Consider the following 14,994-nt stretch of genomic DNA (forward strand, 5'->3'; position numbering starts at 1 on the left):
TGGGGGCAACAATCATGGAATAATTTAAGGAACAGTTGAATACTATTAAGGGCATCTGTGGAGTCTTTCTGGATGGAGGAGCGAAGATGGGTCAAATAGCCTTTCTCATCTGTATTTATCTTGATATAGGATGACCAATTCTGGGGGACAGCTTGGAATGTACATTGAGTGAAATTGCAACCAGGAGTAAACAGCAATACATGAATTCATTGTTTTGGCCTTTTCATTTTTTTACCTTTCTTGAATCTAGTACTTAATTTATTTAATAAATACAAGTTATACGTTATTAATTGATATACACCTTTATTTTACACAATTATATAGTATGACAAAAGATCATACATTTTTAAACATTTACAACAAATCCCTTTACAACAGCAGATGAAAAATAGACATGAACAGACCACAGTCCTATTAAGTAGGCACAGACACCACCTGCTATTACTTACAAAAGTCAAATAGTACAACCAGCAGTACAGGCTTTGTTCCTTTAGTAAAACAGTGAGGTAGATATATTTTAAAGATAAAGCCAAACAAAGTATTAAGAACAGAAAATTTACAATCTTAATTGAATTGTTTCTCCAACAGTAATATATTATACAAACATCCAAAGTTCTGAAATTTTAAAGTACAGAGCTGCCAACGTTCACACTAAATCATTAGAGTTTAAAGTAATCCAACTGCTACCGATTGTTTCAGAAATCCTTCCTACACAATGGTTAGAATCACTAGAATCTTTGAGTCAGTGTTAAAGTGAGAAAGCGAAGACAAAAAAGGTGTTGTAGGGCATTACATTCAATGATTTTCTTTATGCATCATTATACTGTTAGGGCAAAAGGTATTTTTATATATGTGTATAAAATTCTATTACACAAGATTTTACATGCAACTTAAAAGTAGATTAACATGCACTTTGAAAGCATAAAGTGGACTGCCTTTTGAGGCAGTCAGCCTAACTCCTAAATATTTTCAACCTATATTATGGAAATGGAAAAATATGCCTGTCAGGTATTTTTCCAATCACTTTGGGAAAAGATGAGAAATCACCGCCTAACATCAAGCCATCAAATATCTGTAATTTTAAAAAGTAGTCAGTAGGACATGCCAGTGGCTACTTTATTTTGTGTATAGCGGAAAAGAGTAATATATGAATGATGTTACTGTATACTTCACGGCCTTTATTCAACTGGCTAGTATGAGTTTAATACAGATTTTCAGAAAATTAATAAATTGTGAAATTGCCCTTATGTGTGGAAAGAAGAGAGAATTAAAGTGCTAAATTGTTCATTAGATCCATTCATAGACACTCCTCTCAGAAATATATTGAATAAGGGAATAAAAATTATTTGTTTAATAGGAACCTGTGCCTCTGCTTTAGTGGTGCGTTGGTCACCTTGTCACTTAATTTTTCAGTGTCATTCGTAAATGATACAATTTTTAAAGAGGGTGCAAGAACAGATACACTTGGGGGTGCTTGTACACAAATCTATGAAGGTGGCAGGACAGGTTAACAAAGCAGTTAATAAATCATTTGAGATCCTGGCTTTATAATAGAGGCATAGTGTGCAAAAGCCAGGGAGTTATGCTAAACCTATATAAAACACAAGTTTGGCTCCAGCTGGAGTATTGTGTCTAAAGGACGTGAAGGCTTTGTAGAGGGTACAGAAGAGATTTACTAGAATGGTTCCAGGGATGAGGGATTACAGTTACATGGATAGACTAGCAAAACTGGGGTTGTTCTCCTTCGAGCAGAGAGGCTAAGAGGTTTGAAATCATGAAGGGTTTAGGTAGAGTAAATAAAGAGAAACTGTTTCCAATGGAGTAAGGGTCAATAACGAGAGTACACAGATTTAAGGTGATTGGCAAAAGAACTAGCGGTAACATGAGGAAAAACGTCTTTACACAGCAAGTGGTTAGGATTTGGTATGCACTGATAGGGTGGTAGATACAGATTCAGTAGTAGCCTTCAAAAGGGAATTAGATAAATACTTGGAGAAAAAATTGAATGGAAATGGGGAAAGAGCGGGGGAGTGGAACTAACTGGATTGCTCTTTGAAAGAGTTGGCGCAGACTCGATGGGCCGAATGGCCTCCCTTCTGTACTGTACTATTCTATGATTACATCCACAAATTATGTGCGTATGGCTTTCTGAGGGAATCTGTTGAGAGAGCCGTTATTTAAGCTTGTGTCGGCGATAAAGTAGCAGTAAAGCATTGTACACACTAAACAAAGACTGGCTATTGTGGCAGGTTACTGACTTTAAAACTCTGGTATGTGCAACCTTAATCGTGGCAGAAAACGCATCTGCAGATGTTAATTAACCGCCATTAATCGCATAACAATGGAGCTCTTCTCTGCTACTAAACTGAGGATTTACACTCGTGGTTCATATGCAATGATACAGTAACAAGATTTCATTTTTACAGATTCTTGAATCTTAATGTATTTGCCTGCTTTATTTTGATGAAACCATTAGGGTAGAATTAATGAAGAAAAAAACCCAATAAATGATATTATCCACCTCTTTACAGTTGAAACTGTTAATAGGTTGCTGTGATTCCATCCCCTGTTCACAATGTTTTAACGTTGCTGTAATATTGCAACAAGCTCGATCTTCCTCAGTAGCTAATGGAGAACCATTGCAGTTCCCTTTTTTTGAACCTGCTAAGGTTGCCTAGAAATCGATATATTGGTGTCGGCCTGTGTTTAAAATGCAAAGTGTTAAATATTTTATTTGTTCACAAAATGTTGAGGTGAACAAGTCAAATTTCAAACAAGCTCCAATCGTGCAGTCGTCTAAATAATATATTCAACCCGTCAACTTTTCCCATTATAAATCCCTATGTCTACATTTATAATGGGAACCGCCTATGTAAAGATGGCAGGCTGCAATTACACCCTCCCGCCAATGGGGGCACTTCAGTGCCACCACTTGTGAATGACAGAAATTCATCCTAATTAATCTGATTTTGGTGCTGTTGCTTGAGGCAGGAATGTTAGCTAGGGCACTGGGAGCAAGCTCCTGTTCTACTGACAATCTAGTATATCAACAGGGATGACCGCAGCAGGTAGAATCCCTCCCCTCCCCTACGTCCTTTACCAAGACAAACTAGAAGGTGCAGTGACTGAGCGTCCAAGGGGTTAGTGAGTGAGCCACTTTCAGCTTTCCCAAACTGACAGAGACGGAGGGAGAGACATAGACACGCACCTACAGAGAAATTGGAGGAGAAGCAGAGGGAAGGAGAATTTGCAGAATGAAAAAGGCAGTGTGAGGTATAAAGACATGACAGCAAGAGTATGTGAGAACCTTCCAGAGAGAGGGGGAGAGGGAAGGTAGTGGCTACTAAACTGTACCCCACATGCATCATCACCTTCAGGAGAATGGGGGAAGAGCATTGCATGGTGTCAGCTCTCAGGTGGATGTAAAAGATCCCATTGCACTAATTGAAGAGCAGGCGAGTTCTCCCAGTGTCCTGGCCAATATTTAGCACGCAACCAACATAACTAAAACAGATTATCTGGTCATTTATTTCATTGCTGTTTGTGGGATCTTGCTATGTGTAAATTGGCTGTTGTTTTTCCGACATCCTACATTACAAGTGACTTCAAAAAGTGCTTTATTGGCTGTAAAGCACTTTCGACATTCTGAAGGTTGTGAAAGGTGCTATATAAATGAAGTTCTTGCGTTCTGAACATTGACTTCAGAAGGTCAATAAGAGTTGCTCTGCTTTTTCAGTTCTGATTGTTTAATGGTTTCGCACCACAAGGTCATGTTCATGACAAAATAATAAAGTTACCTTTGCCCATCACTTTGCCCCAGCCTTGTGTTACTGTGGTTAAACTGGTTCTGTTATATTCTACACTCAATTATGTTTCTTTCGTTTGGTCCTGTGGGTAAGAGGCACTGCTCCCAGCTCTTGTGCTTCACTGAGCAAAGGAAAGAATAGCTTGTCACTAACTCTCCCAAAACACTTTAAATACGACAAATTACCCCAAAGTGTATTGTAGAAAAATGTGAAAGCCAGTTTGCTCATCGTAAAGTCCTGCAAATCAACAATGAAATGACTAACCAGTTCAGCTGTTTCTGGTTGATAGAGGAATTTGGCCAACAGAATTCCCAGTTCAATTACAAATACTGCCATGGAATTTTTAGCTTCTCAATTTAACATCTTATCCGAACGATGACACCTCTGACAGTGCAGCACAGTACTGTACTGGGGTGCGGGCCCAGAATAGGTGCATCACTCTCTCAGTGGGCCTTCAACCCACGACCTTCTGAGCCAGAGGCAAGAGTGTGACCAATAGAGCCAAGCTGACACTTGAGTACAGCGTACAGAGTACACCGTGATCAGGGCCCAGGAGAGGCATGAGTTCGGGGCCCAGGGGCAGCACGGGCCAGCCCACACTGCGATATGTGTGCGCGATAGGTCTGTGCAGCAGAGTTGGTCTCCAGTCGTCTTGGTTAATCCTTGCCACTGGACCAAAACCTAGCTCTGGCAAGCCCGTGTGGTAGCTGGTGTGCAACGGCCACCCCACGTTAAAAAAATCCACGCACAGGCATCTTACACCCTTCAACATGCAGTTCGGGATCTGGAATATCAGGTCCTTCATTGAAACGCCTGTGAACTCTTCCCTGTTTGGTGGAGCAAGTCATCCTCCATACGAGGGACCGCCTAAGAAGAAGCCGCATAATAGATTTTACGAAGTTTAATCATACAATTCTGCTGGTATTCTTTTTTTAATTATTTTTGGAACCACATCTCGCTCTAAGTACTTCAGACACAGTTAGTAGCCTTAGAAAAGTGCACATATTTGGTACAATATCTTCCGTTGTCAATGGTTGTCAGAAGTTAAAATATGCTCTTAGTATCTTACCAAAATATAAAAGTGGGCCTTCCCAATTACTTTCAAAAGGACTGACTCTGATTACACAAATCAACTTCTATTACCCAATCAGAATTTCTGAAGGGAATGAGTAAAAAGCTGGTAGCAAAGTAGAAGTACTTATAAAATTCAATGAAAAATTCACAGTTAGCAAAATTAATACACACTTGTATAAATGAATTTCATTTATGTAACGTTAACATTAAAGGGTAAATTCAGCAATCCTGCAGCCTTAGCGGGAAAACCACCTCCAAATGGGAGTGCAGGTCAGAGATCCTTGTAGCTGGCGCAGATTATCCCATCTGTGTTCACTTTGAGCTTTAGCTCCCTGCTGGCAGCATTGGATCACCGAATATGCCCTTAGAACACTTGCACAGAAATTCAGAATACAATAAAAATATAGCTTATATGTTACTAAAATACTCTGTACTCTGCTCTGGAGAGTTCTCTAAATGTTTATATACAAGGAATACATTATTAATTCATGATGTAAAATACATTCAACTGTACAGTATGCAAGAACCAGTACCGTGAAAGAACACAGTTTGCTGAGCTGCACAAAATTGGACATTCATGATAGAGGATGACTCAGACAGTCACACTGATGAACACCTGATTTTAAAAATACATACAAATAAAGCCAGAAAAGGAATCCAGAGTGTGCTTTAAAGTCCCATTTGTGTCTTAAACAAAAGAATATTAACTGCTGCCAGATACTTGAAAAATAATCAACGTACATCTTCAAAAAACACCTGTCCAAGTCATTTGAGAAAAACAGCAGAAAGCTCTGCCTTGGTCTACATTTTTAATTTTAGATCAATTTCCTTAAAACATGATTTCCTTAATAAAGCTGTTAATATTCTTAGAAATCTGATGTCATGGTTAGCAGATTATAAAAGGTGGCCCACAGTGTGTTTTTTGTACAGGTATATTTACAATGTTTCTATAGAATCTGTTTAACTGATACAGATTTACTCTGTGTGGTTTGTTTGTGACATCGAACATTAAGTTGTTGTCTTCTGTTAATCAGTACATGATGTTGTCATTTCTGCACTCAGCAAGTTGCTGGTGTCTACAAAAAGTCCAGAAAAAATTAAATAGCTGCATTCTAGAAATAAAGCAGCACTGAAAAATATCTGTTACAAATTTCACATAAGGAACCCATAAATGGTTAGCAAGTTCCCAACTCAGGGTAATTAGTAGTTTTGTCACATAGTGTTATGCGCTCGAGAAAAGTCAGTTTGCCTAATGTATAAAGCAACTTAGATGATTTCTTGCCTTGAAAGTACATCTCAGCTTTCAAAGGCAACTGAAGATCTTCCTTTTATCCTCAGGATACTAACATCAACAATTAACCACTTTCAACTTTGCCTCTATACTCCATTTCCTCACAGCTATTTCCCTCAGGGTTAGGCCGTACTGCTGCTTGAACAGGGAGTGCTTTGTGTGCTGCCAATGCTGTGAGCAGTGCTGCTGTTTTCTGATGCTGGAGGAGATGTGGGGACTTGCTGCCTCCCAGCTGCTTCACCTGCAGAAGGTAAACAATTGTCAATTTGTTGACCAATTCATCAAACAGATGCAAATTTAGTTTTACATTTGTGGGTCAGTTAACAAGTGAACAGAAGCATTATTTTGTTATGCACAGGAAGAATTATTCATCAATGGTTAGTATGTGAGATGTAAAGTTTAAAGCTTTATGTTCATAATCATTCTGAATCCTACAATCTCCTGTATATAATTCCTTCCTCTGTAGCTGATATTTCATTGTATTAAATTTATAAATAGACATAATATTCAAAAATTATAGCGCTAGTTTTTCCCCATCCCACTACTGGAGGTGCTGTTTAAAAAAAAAAGCAGAATCCCTTTACAAGGCCTCTCTGCTCTGAGAATCACTGCCAAGTTAAAAAAAATAATTCGTCACAGATTCATGCGAAAATCAGAACAGGCCACGATCCCCCACTGTTATCCCAGATTGGTAACTTAATTCCACATTCAACCATTTCCCGAGCCGTATTATGGCAAATATTTTATTTAGGGGATGAAATGGCTTTTAGGACTTAACTGCACTCTATAACTGTAAGAATTAGTTCACCATTCAATAAGGGATAAATTCATAGTCTGCATCAAAATATATGAAAACAACTGAGTACGACTGGAACTGTCTCCAAAAACAGCAATAAACTACAGAGATATATATATTAGACGTTTTGTTAAAAGTCAAGTTCAGCTTTGGAAAAAGCCTCGTTAGCAGACTGAACATGGTGGGGTGTACAGACGGGTGAGGGTCCTTAAAAATAAGCTGCAACTTTTAAATTGAAATAAATTCAGCTCCCAGCACTAAACTGTTTTTTTTTGTCAGGATCTGACTGAGGCACAATTCTCTGTCAAGGAAATCTGGCTGCTATTTTTCCATCTGCTTCAGTCCAATGTGTTTTCTTGGTCAGATAATTTTAATCAGGGCACTTTGAAAATTTGATAGTCTACAATTCTTCAAGGATTTACTCAATATTTCATTATTTTCCCCTAGCAAATGATGAATAATCAATGTTAACGATTATTACAGGATTATTGTAGGGATAAATTAGAACCAAAAAACCTGAAGTTGATGCAGATGAGATATATAACAGATATTTACTACCTTATATTATGACTAATATGCTGAATCGGAAGCATTTCAGAAACGAGGTTCCACATAATGCAGGAAGCTCCACTCTAATTCTAAAGATATAGGGGGAAGATGCTCATTTTTTTGAGATGAACACATTTTGATCGTTGGTCATAATTCATAATGTGCACAGAAAGATGGAGGAAAACATGAATTAAATGGAACAATGTGCACTCAATGAGTTATGCTAGATGACACTGAACTGAGTTTCCACCTCCAGGGCTGAATAATAGTAATTCAGACAGCTGTTGTATCTTTTGCTGAAATTCAATGGATGTTTTAAAGGCAATGGGCTATGTTCAGTACAACTGCATTACAGTGGAATATTTTGCTATTTGCAGCCTCCAGTACTTTGAACTTTATAAGTAAGAGAAAGTGATAACCAGCTATCGTCATTCTCTCTTTCAGGGAAACAAACATTTTTCCTCTGGTGCAGGTTTATACAAGCCTGTCTGTTAACTTAAGAAATATTGCTGACTTACAGTCACACAGCTGTTTTGTAAAATTAGCGTCGAGAGATGCTACAGGTCGTAACTTTTGAACAAGTAAGTTAATTTTGTTGTACACTTTAAGCAGAATATGGGCTTGCTCCCTTAGGCCTGCAACAGCGAGGTCAACAATGTGACCTGCCAGCTGCTCAATCATTTCCCTATATACAAATTAATGAACAGTTCAGTGTTTCCAGTCATCCTTGATAAATATGGACGTGTGCATGTATCTTGCACAAAGAAACACTGTTGTTAATTGATTGCTCCGATTATTATGCGGCTACCTAGCTCCTTCATTCATTCATTTTTAGATGGTGATCCAATTTTCCCAGCTTTACCTTGAATTAGTACACAAGAGACAAATGGACAGTATTTCAGTACAATTCACAGGGCTTTGAATACTTTAAAAATAGAGCAAAACCAGTCCCTTCCATGTAGATAAATAAATACTCAGCCTTGCCTCAGCAAACTAATATAAATTCATTAGTACCAAAACAACCAGCTAAGTAAACTCCAGGCACTGGGAAGTAAGAGCAAATAAATCTACAGTAATCCTAAAGGGAATGCAGGAACAGAAAGACCTGAGGGTGTAGGTGCACAAAAAGTTAAAGGTGGCAGGGCAGGTTGAGAAAGTGGTTAAAAAGCATATGGGATCCTGGGCTTCATAAATAGAGGTATAGAGTACAAAAGCAAGGAAGTTATGATGAACCTTTATAAAACACTGGTTTGGCCTCAACTGGAGTATTGTGTCCAATTCTGGGCACTGCACTTTAGCAAGGATGTGAAGGCCTCAGAGAGGATGCAGAAAAAATTTAAGAGAATATTTCCAGGGATGAGGGACTTCAGTTACGTGGATAGACTAGAAAAGCTGGGGTTGTTCTCCTGAGAGCAGAGAAGGTTGAAAGGAGATTTGGTAGTGCTCAAAATCATGAGGGGTCTAGACAGAGAAAATAGAGAGAAACTGTTCCCATTGGGCGGAAGGGTCGAGAACCAGAGGACGCAGATTTAAGGTGATTGGCAAAAGAACCAAAGGTGACATTAGGGAAAACTTTTTTTACACAGTGCATGGTTAGGATGTGGAATGCACTGCCTTAAAGGGTGGTGGAGTCAAATTCAATTGTGGCTTTCAAAAGGGAATTGGATAAGTACCTGAAGGAAAACATTTGCAGGGCTATGGGGAAAGGGCGGGGGAGTGGGACTAGCTGAAGTGCTCTTGCAGAGAGCCAGCACGGGCTCGATGGGTTGAATGGCCTCCTTCTGTGCTGTAACCATTCTATGATTCTAGCAGAGATGCAACCATTCTTGCTCAACCCATTCATATTAACGAGGTGATGAAAAACGGTATCTGCAGGATGAACTAATACATAATTATCTCTTCACCAACTACTTAAAGCAATGGCATACTTGTATGCAACACATCAAGCAACTGGATGAAATATTACTTACCCTGAATAATAAAATTTTACGGCATGCAAGGCAGCCATTCAGCTGATCATGATCTACTTAGTTCCATTCCCCTTCTCTTTCCCCATACCCATTTACATTTTTCTTTTTCCTTTTAAGCACTATTATGGATTTTGCTTCCACCACTGGCAATCCTAACAAAGCACGGTGTAATAAAAACTCTCCTAACCTCTCCCTTTGTTCTTTTGGTGGTGATCTTAACTTTATGCTCATTAGTTGCTGTCTCAGCCTCCAGTGGAAGTAGTTTTTCCTGATATATTGCATCAAAACCCTTAACAATTTTGAACACCACATCATCTCTTAATTTTTTTTGATTAAAACTGATTGAACATAAGGAAAATAATACGGTAGATAAAAACACACCAACAATTTTGATGAATTTAATAAAGTGATAAACAATATATGCTTAGAGAACTGTTCAAATCTAATATGGGGCCTCCAAGTCTTTGAATATGTTTAATGGGGTACTTATAAATACGAAATGGAACTAAATTATGCAGTGACAGAGTGAGTAAGCTATACTAAATAAGTCAATGTTATATTCAGATACTATGAAAGATGTCTCTTACAACTGGAAACATTTTTATGATACAGATCTTGCCATTTCCTGGAGAGTTAACACTGCCCAGAAGGGAGTACACTACACCAGTGGGCTCTGCCAATAGAACTTGTAGTAATACAAAACAAAAATCTTGGATTTATATTTGGTTTATGAGAGGCAAAACAGTGTTAATATTTCAACCATTTAGATCTCTGCTGCTGTGATCTATCACTACAGTTCAACCAGGTGGGAATGTCAACACCATGGGGCTTCTCCACAACCACCATCAATTCTAGTCCATCATCAGGCAGGAGCTGAATTTCTTTTGGTGTGCCTATTTACATCCGCTTTTCCTTCTTCCCCCACCCGTGACTTTTCTGATAGCTCTTTCTTTTTTATGCGTATCAAGGTGGGGCACATCAGTGCTGAACAATAGATGTTGGGCACCAGCAGCCTATCAATAACTCCCAGGTCAAGTATAGCATAGTGAGGCGAAGGCATGCCTCAACCTCAAAAAAGTATTACACAAGTGAGAATGTTTCTATTAACACTATACTAGGACTATTGGTGAAATGCGGTCGCTAACTCCGCTTAATTATGTGCAGTGGGCCTGCAATCACTAGAAATTTGGGGAGGCCCAAAATATGTCATATTAGAGAGCTTACATTTGCCAGAGAGTTGAAGATTTAACCCAATTAGTCTTAGCTGGGCTCAAACCCAGATCCCAAGGACAAAAGGAAACTGTCCTAACTCAATGTGCTACCCAGTCCCCTATTAACTATTCAACCTGTAAGTCAGACAGGTATATATAGAAACATAGAAAATAGGTGCAGGAGTAGGCCATTCGGCCCTTCCAGCCTGCATCACCATTCAATATGATCATGGCTGATCATGCAACTTTAGTACCCCATTCCTGCTTTCTCTCCATACCCTTTGATCCTTTTAGCCATAAGGGTCACATCTAACTCCCTTTTGAATATATCGAACGATCTGGCCTCAACAACTTTCTGTGGTAGAGAATTCCACAGGTTCACCACTCTCTGAGTGAAGGTTTCGCCTCATCTTGGTCCTAAATGGCTTACCCCTTATCCTTAGACTGTGACCCCTGATTCTGGACTTCCCCAACATCGGGAACATTCTTCCTGCATCTAACCTGTCCAATCCCGTCAGAATTTTATATGTTTCTATGAGATCCCCTCTCATTCTTCTAAATTCCAGTGAATATAAGCCTAGTCAATCCAGTCTTTCTTCATATGTCAGTCCTGCCATTCCAGGAATCAGTCTGGTGAACCTTCGCTGTACTCTCTCAATAGCAAGAAAGTCCTTCCTCAGATTAGGAGACCAAAATTGTACACAATATTCAAGGTGTGGCCTCACCAAGGCCCTGTACAACAGCAGTAAGACCTCCCTGCTCCTATACTCAAATCTTCTCGCTATGAAGGCCAACATGCCATTTGCCTTCTTCACCGCCTGCTGTACCTGCATGCCAACTTTCAATGACTGATGTACCAAGACACCCAGGTCTCGTTGCACCTCCCCTTTTCCTAATCTGTCACCATTCAGATAATATTCCACTTTCCTGTTTTTGCCACCGAAGTGGATAACCTCACATTTATCTACATTATACTGCATCTGCCATGCATTTGCCCACTCACCTAACCTGTCCAAGTCACCCTGCAGCCTCTTAGCGTCCTCCTCACAGCTCACACTGCAACTAGCTTAGTGTCATCTGCAAACTTGGAGATATTACATTCAATTCCTTCATCTAAATCATTCATGTATATTGTAAATAGCTGGGGTCCCAGCACTGAACCTTGCAGTACCCCACTAGTCACTGCCTGCTATTCTGAAAAGGACCCGTTTATTCCTACTCTTTGCTTCCTATCTGCCAACTATTTCTCTATCCACGTCAATACATTACCTCCAATACTATGTGCTTTGATTTTGCACACTAATCTCTTGTGTGGGACCTTGTTAAAAGCCTTTTGGAAGTCCAAATACACCACATCCACTAGTTCTCCCTTGTCCACTCTACGAGTTATACCTCAAAAAATTCCAGAAGATTTGTCAAGCATGATTTCCCTTTCATAAATCCATGCTGACTTGGACCGATCCTGTCACTGCTTTCCAAATGCGCTGCTATTACATCTTTAATAATTGATTCCAACATGTTCCCCACTACCGATATCAGGCTAACCGGTCTATAATTCCGTTTTCTCTCTCCCTCCTTTTTTAAAAAGTGGGGTTACATTAGCTACCCTCCAATCCATAGGAACTGATCCAGAGTCTATAGAATGTTGGAAAATGACCACCAATGCATCCACTATTTCTAGGGCCACTTCCTTAAGTACCCAGGGATGCAGACTATCAGGCCCTGGGGATTTATCGGCCTTCAGTCCCTTCAATTTCCCCAACACAATTTCCTGACTAATAAGTATTTTCTTCAGTTCTTCCTTCTCGCTGGACTCTTGGTCCCCTAGTACTTCCGGAAGGTTATTTGTGTCTTCCTTAGTGAAGATAGAACTAAAGTATTTGTTTAATTGGTCTGCCATTTCTTTGTTCCCCATTATAAATTCACCTGATTCTGACTGCAAGGGACCTACGTTTGTCTTCACTAATCTTTTTCTCTTCACATATCTATAGAAGCTTTTGCAGTCAGTTTTTATGTTCCCTGCAAGCTTACTCTCATACTCTATTTTCCCCCTCCTAATTAAACCCTTTATCCTCCTCTGCTGAATTCTAAATTTCTCCCAGTCCTCAGATTTGCTGCTTTTTCTGGCCAATTTATATGCCTCTTCCTTGGAATTAACACCATCCCTAATTTTCCTTGTTAGCCACGGTTGAGCCACCTTCCCAGTTTTATTTTTATGCCAGACAGGAACGTATAATTGTTGAAGTTCATCCATGTGATCTTTAAATGTTTGCCATTTCCTAGCCACCGTCAACCCTTTAAGTATCATTCGTCAGTCTATCCTAGCCAATTCACGTCTCATACCATTGAAGTTACCTTTCTTTAAGTTCAGGACTCTAGTCTCTGACTTAACTGTGTGACTCTCCATCTTAATGAAGAATTCTACCATATTATGCTCACTCTTCCCCAAGGGGCCTCGCACAACAAGATTTCTAATTAATCCTCTCTCATTACACAACACCCAGTCTCGGATGGCCAGCTCTCTAGTTGGTTCCTCGACATATTGGTCTAGAAAACCATCCCTTATACACTCCAGGAAATCCTCCTCCACCGTATTTCTACCAGTTTGGTTAGCCCAATCTCTATGTAGATTAAAGTCACCCATGATAACTGCTGTACCTTTATTGCACACATCCCTAATTTCCTGTTTGATGCCATCCCCAACCTCACTACTATTGTTGGTGATCCATACACAACTCCCACTAGTGTTTTCTGCCCTTTGGTGTTCCGCAGCTCTACTCATACAATTCCACATCATCCAAGCCAATATCCTTCCTTACTATTGCGTTAATCTCCTCTTTAACCAACAACGCTATCCCACCTCCTTTTCCTTTCTGTCTATCCTTCCTGAATGTTGAATACCCCTGGATGTTGAGTTCCCAGCCTTGGTCACCCTGGAGCCCTGTCTCCGTAATCCCAATTACATCATATCCGTTTACAACTATAGAAACATAGAAAATAGGCGCAGGAATAGGCCATTCGGCCCTTTGAGCCTGCACCACCATTCAATAAGATCATGGCTGATTATTCACCTCAGTACCCCTTTCCTGCTTTCTCTCCATATCCCTTGATCCCTTTAGCCGTAAGTGCCATATCTAACTCCCTCTTGAATATATCCAATGAACTGCGCAGTTAATTCATCCACCTTATTACGAATGCTCCTCGCATTGAGATACAGAGCCTTCAGGCTTTTTTTTTTTAAACACTCTTTGTCCTTTTAGAATTATGTTGTAATATGGCCTTTTTTGATTTTTGCCTTTGATTTCTCTGCCCTCCACTTTTCCTTATCTCCTTTTGCTTCTGCCCCCATTTTACTTCCCTCTGTCTCCCTGCATAAATTCCCATCCCCCTGCCATATTAGTTTAAACTCTCCCCAACAGCACTAGCAAACACTCCCCCCCCCCCCCACCCCCGGACATCCGTTGCGGTCCTACCCAGGTGAAGACCGTCCGGTTTGTACTGGTCCCACCTCCCCCAGAACCGGTTCCAATGTCCCAGGAATTTGAATCCCTCCCTCTTGCACCATTCCTCAAGCCACGTATTCATTTTAACTTTCCTGCTATTTCTACTCTGACTAGCACGTGGCACTGGTAGCAATCCTGAGATTACTACCTTTAAGGTCCTACTTTTTAATTTAACTCCTAGCTCTCTAAATTCAGCTTGTAGGAACTCATCCCATACCTATATGCACCACGACAACTGGCTGTTTACCCTCCCCCTCCAGAATGCCCAGCAGCCGCTCAGAGACATCCTTGACCCTTGCATCAGGAAGGCAACATACCATCCTGGAGTCTCGATTGCGGCCGCAGAAACGCCTATTTATTCCCCTTACAATAGAATCCCCTATTATTATAGCTCTCCCACTCTTTTTCCTGCCCTCCAGTGCAGCAGAGCGACCCATGGTGCCATGAACTTAGCTACTGCTGCCTTCCCCTGAAGAGCCATCTCCCCCAACAGTACGCAAAAAGTGACTGCTGTTCCTGCTTGTCACCTATTCCCTATCTGCCTGCGTGACCTTTACCTGCGGTGTGACCAACTCACTAAACGTGCTATTCACGACATCCTCAGCATCGCGGATGCTCCAGAGTGAATCCATGCGCAGCTCCAGTGCTGCAATGCGGTCTCTCAGGAGCTGCAGCTGGACACACTTCCTGCACATATAGTAGTCAGGGACATGGAAGCGTCCCCGATTTCCCACATAGCACAGGAGGAGATACATTTCTACTGGTGGCGCTTGATAAATAAAGTATACAAGTAC

At 40.3% G+C, this 14,994-nt stretch overlaps 1 protein-coding gene across 5 annotated transcripts in view; it reads right to left on the minus strand.

Moving 5' to 3' along the window:
• Positions 1-283: 283 nt before the first annotated feature.
• Positions 284-14,994, minus strand: part of tgfbr3 (transforming growth factor, beta receptor III) — a 285,519-nt gene continuing 270,808 nt past the window's right edge. For all 5 annotated transcript variants that reach the window (XM_070886589.1, XM_070886591.1, XM_070886590.1 and 2 more), the window contains one exon: positions 284-6,412. In XM_070886589.1, coding sequence (XP_070742690.1) covers positions 6,294-6,412 — 119 coding nt within the window. In that variant the 3' untranslated portion in view covers positions 284-6,293. The remainder of the gene's footprint in view (positions 6,413-14,994) is intronic.

The sequence above is a fragment of the Pristiophorus japonicus genome, chromosome 8, assembly GCF_044704955.1.
Source record: "Pristiophorus japonicus isolate sPriJap1 chromosome 8, sPriJap1.hap1, whole genome shotgun sequence".
NCBI classification, from domain to species: domain Eukaryota; kingdom Metazoa; phylum Chordata; class Chondrichthyes; family Pristiophoridae; genus Pristiophorus; species Pristiophorus japonicus.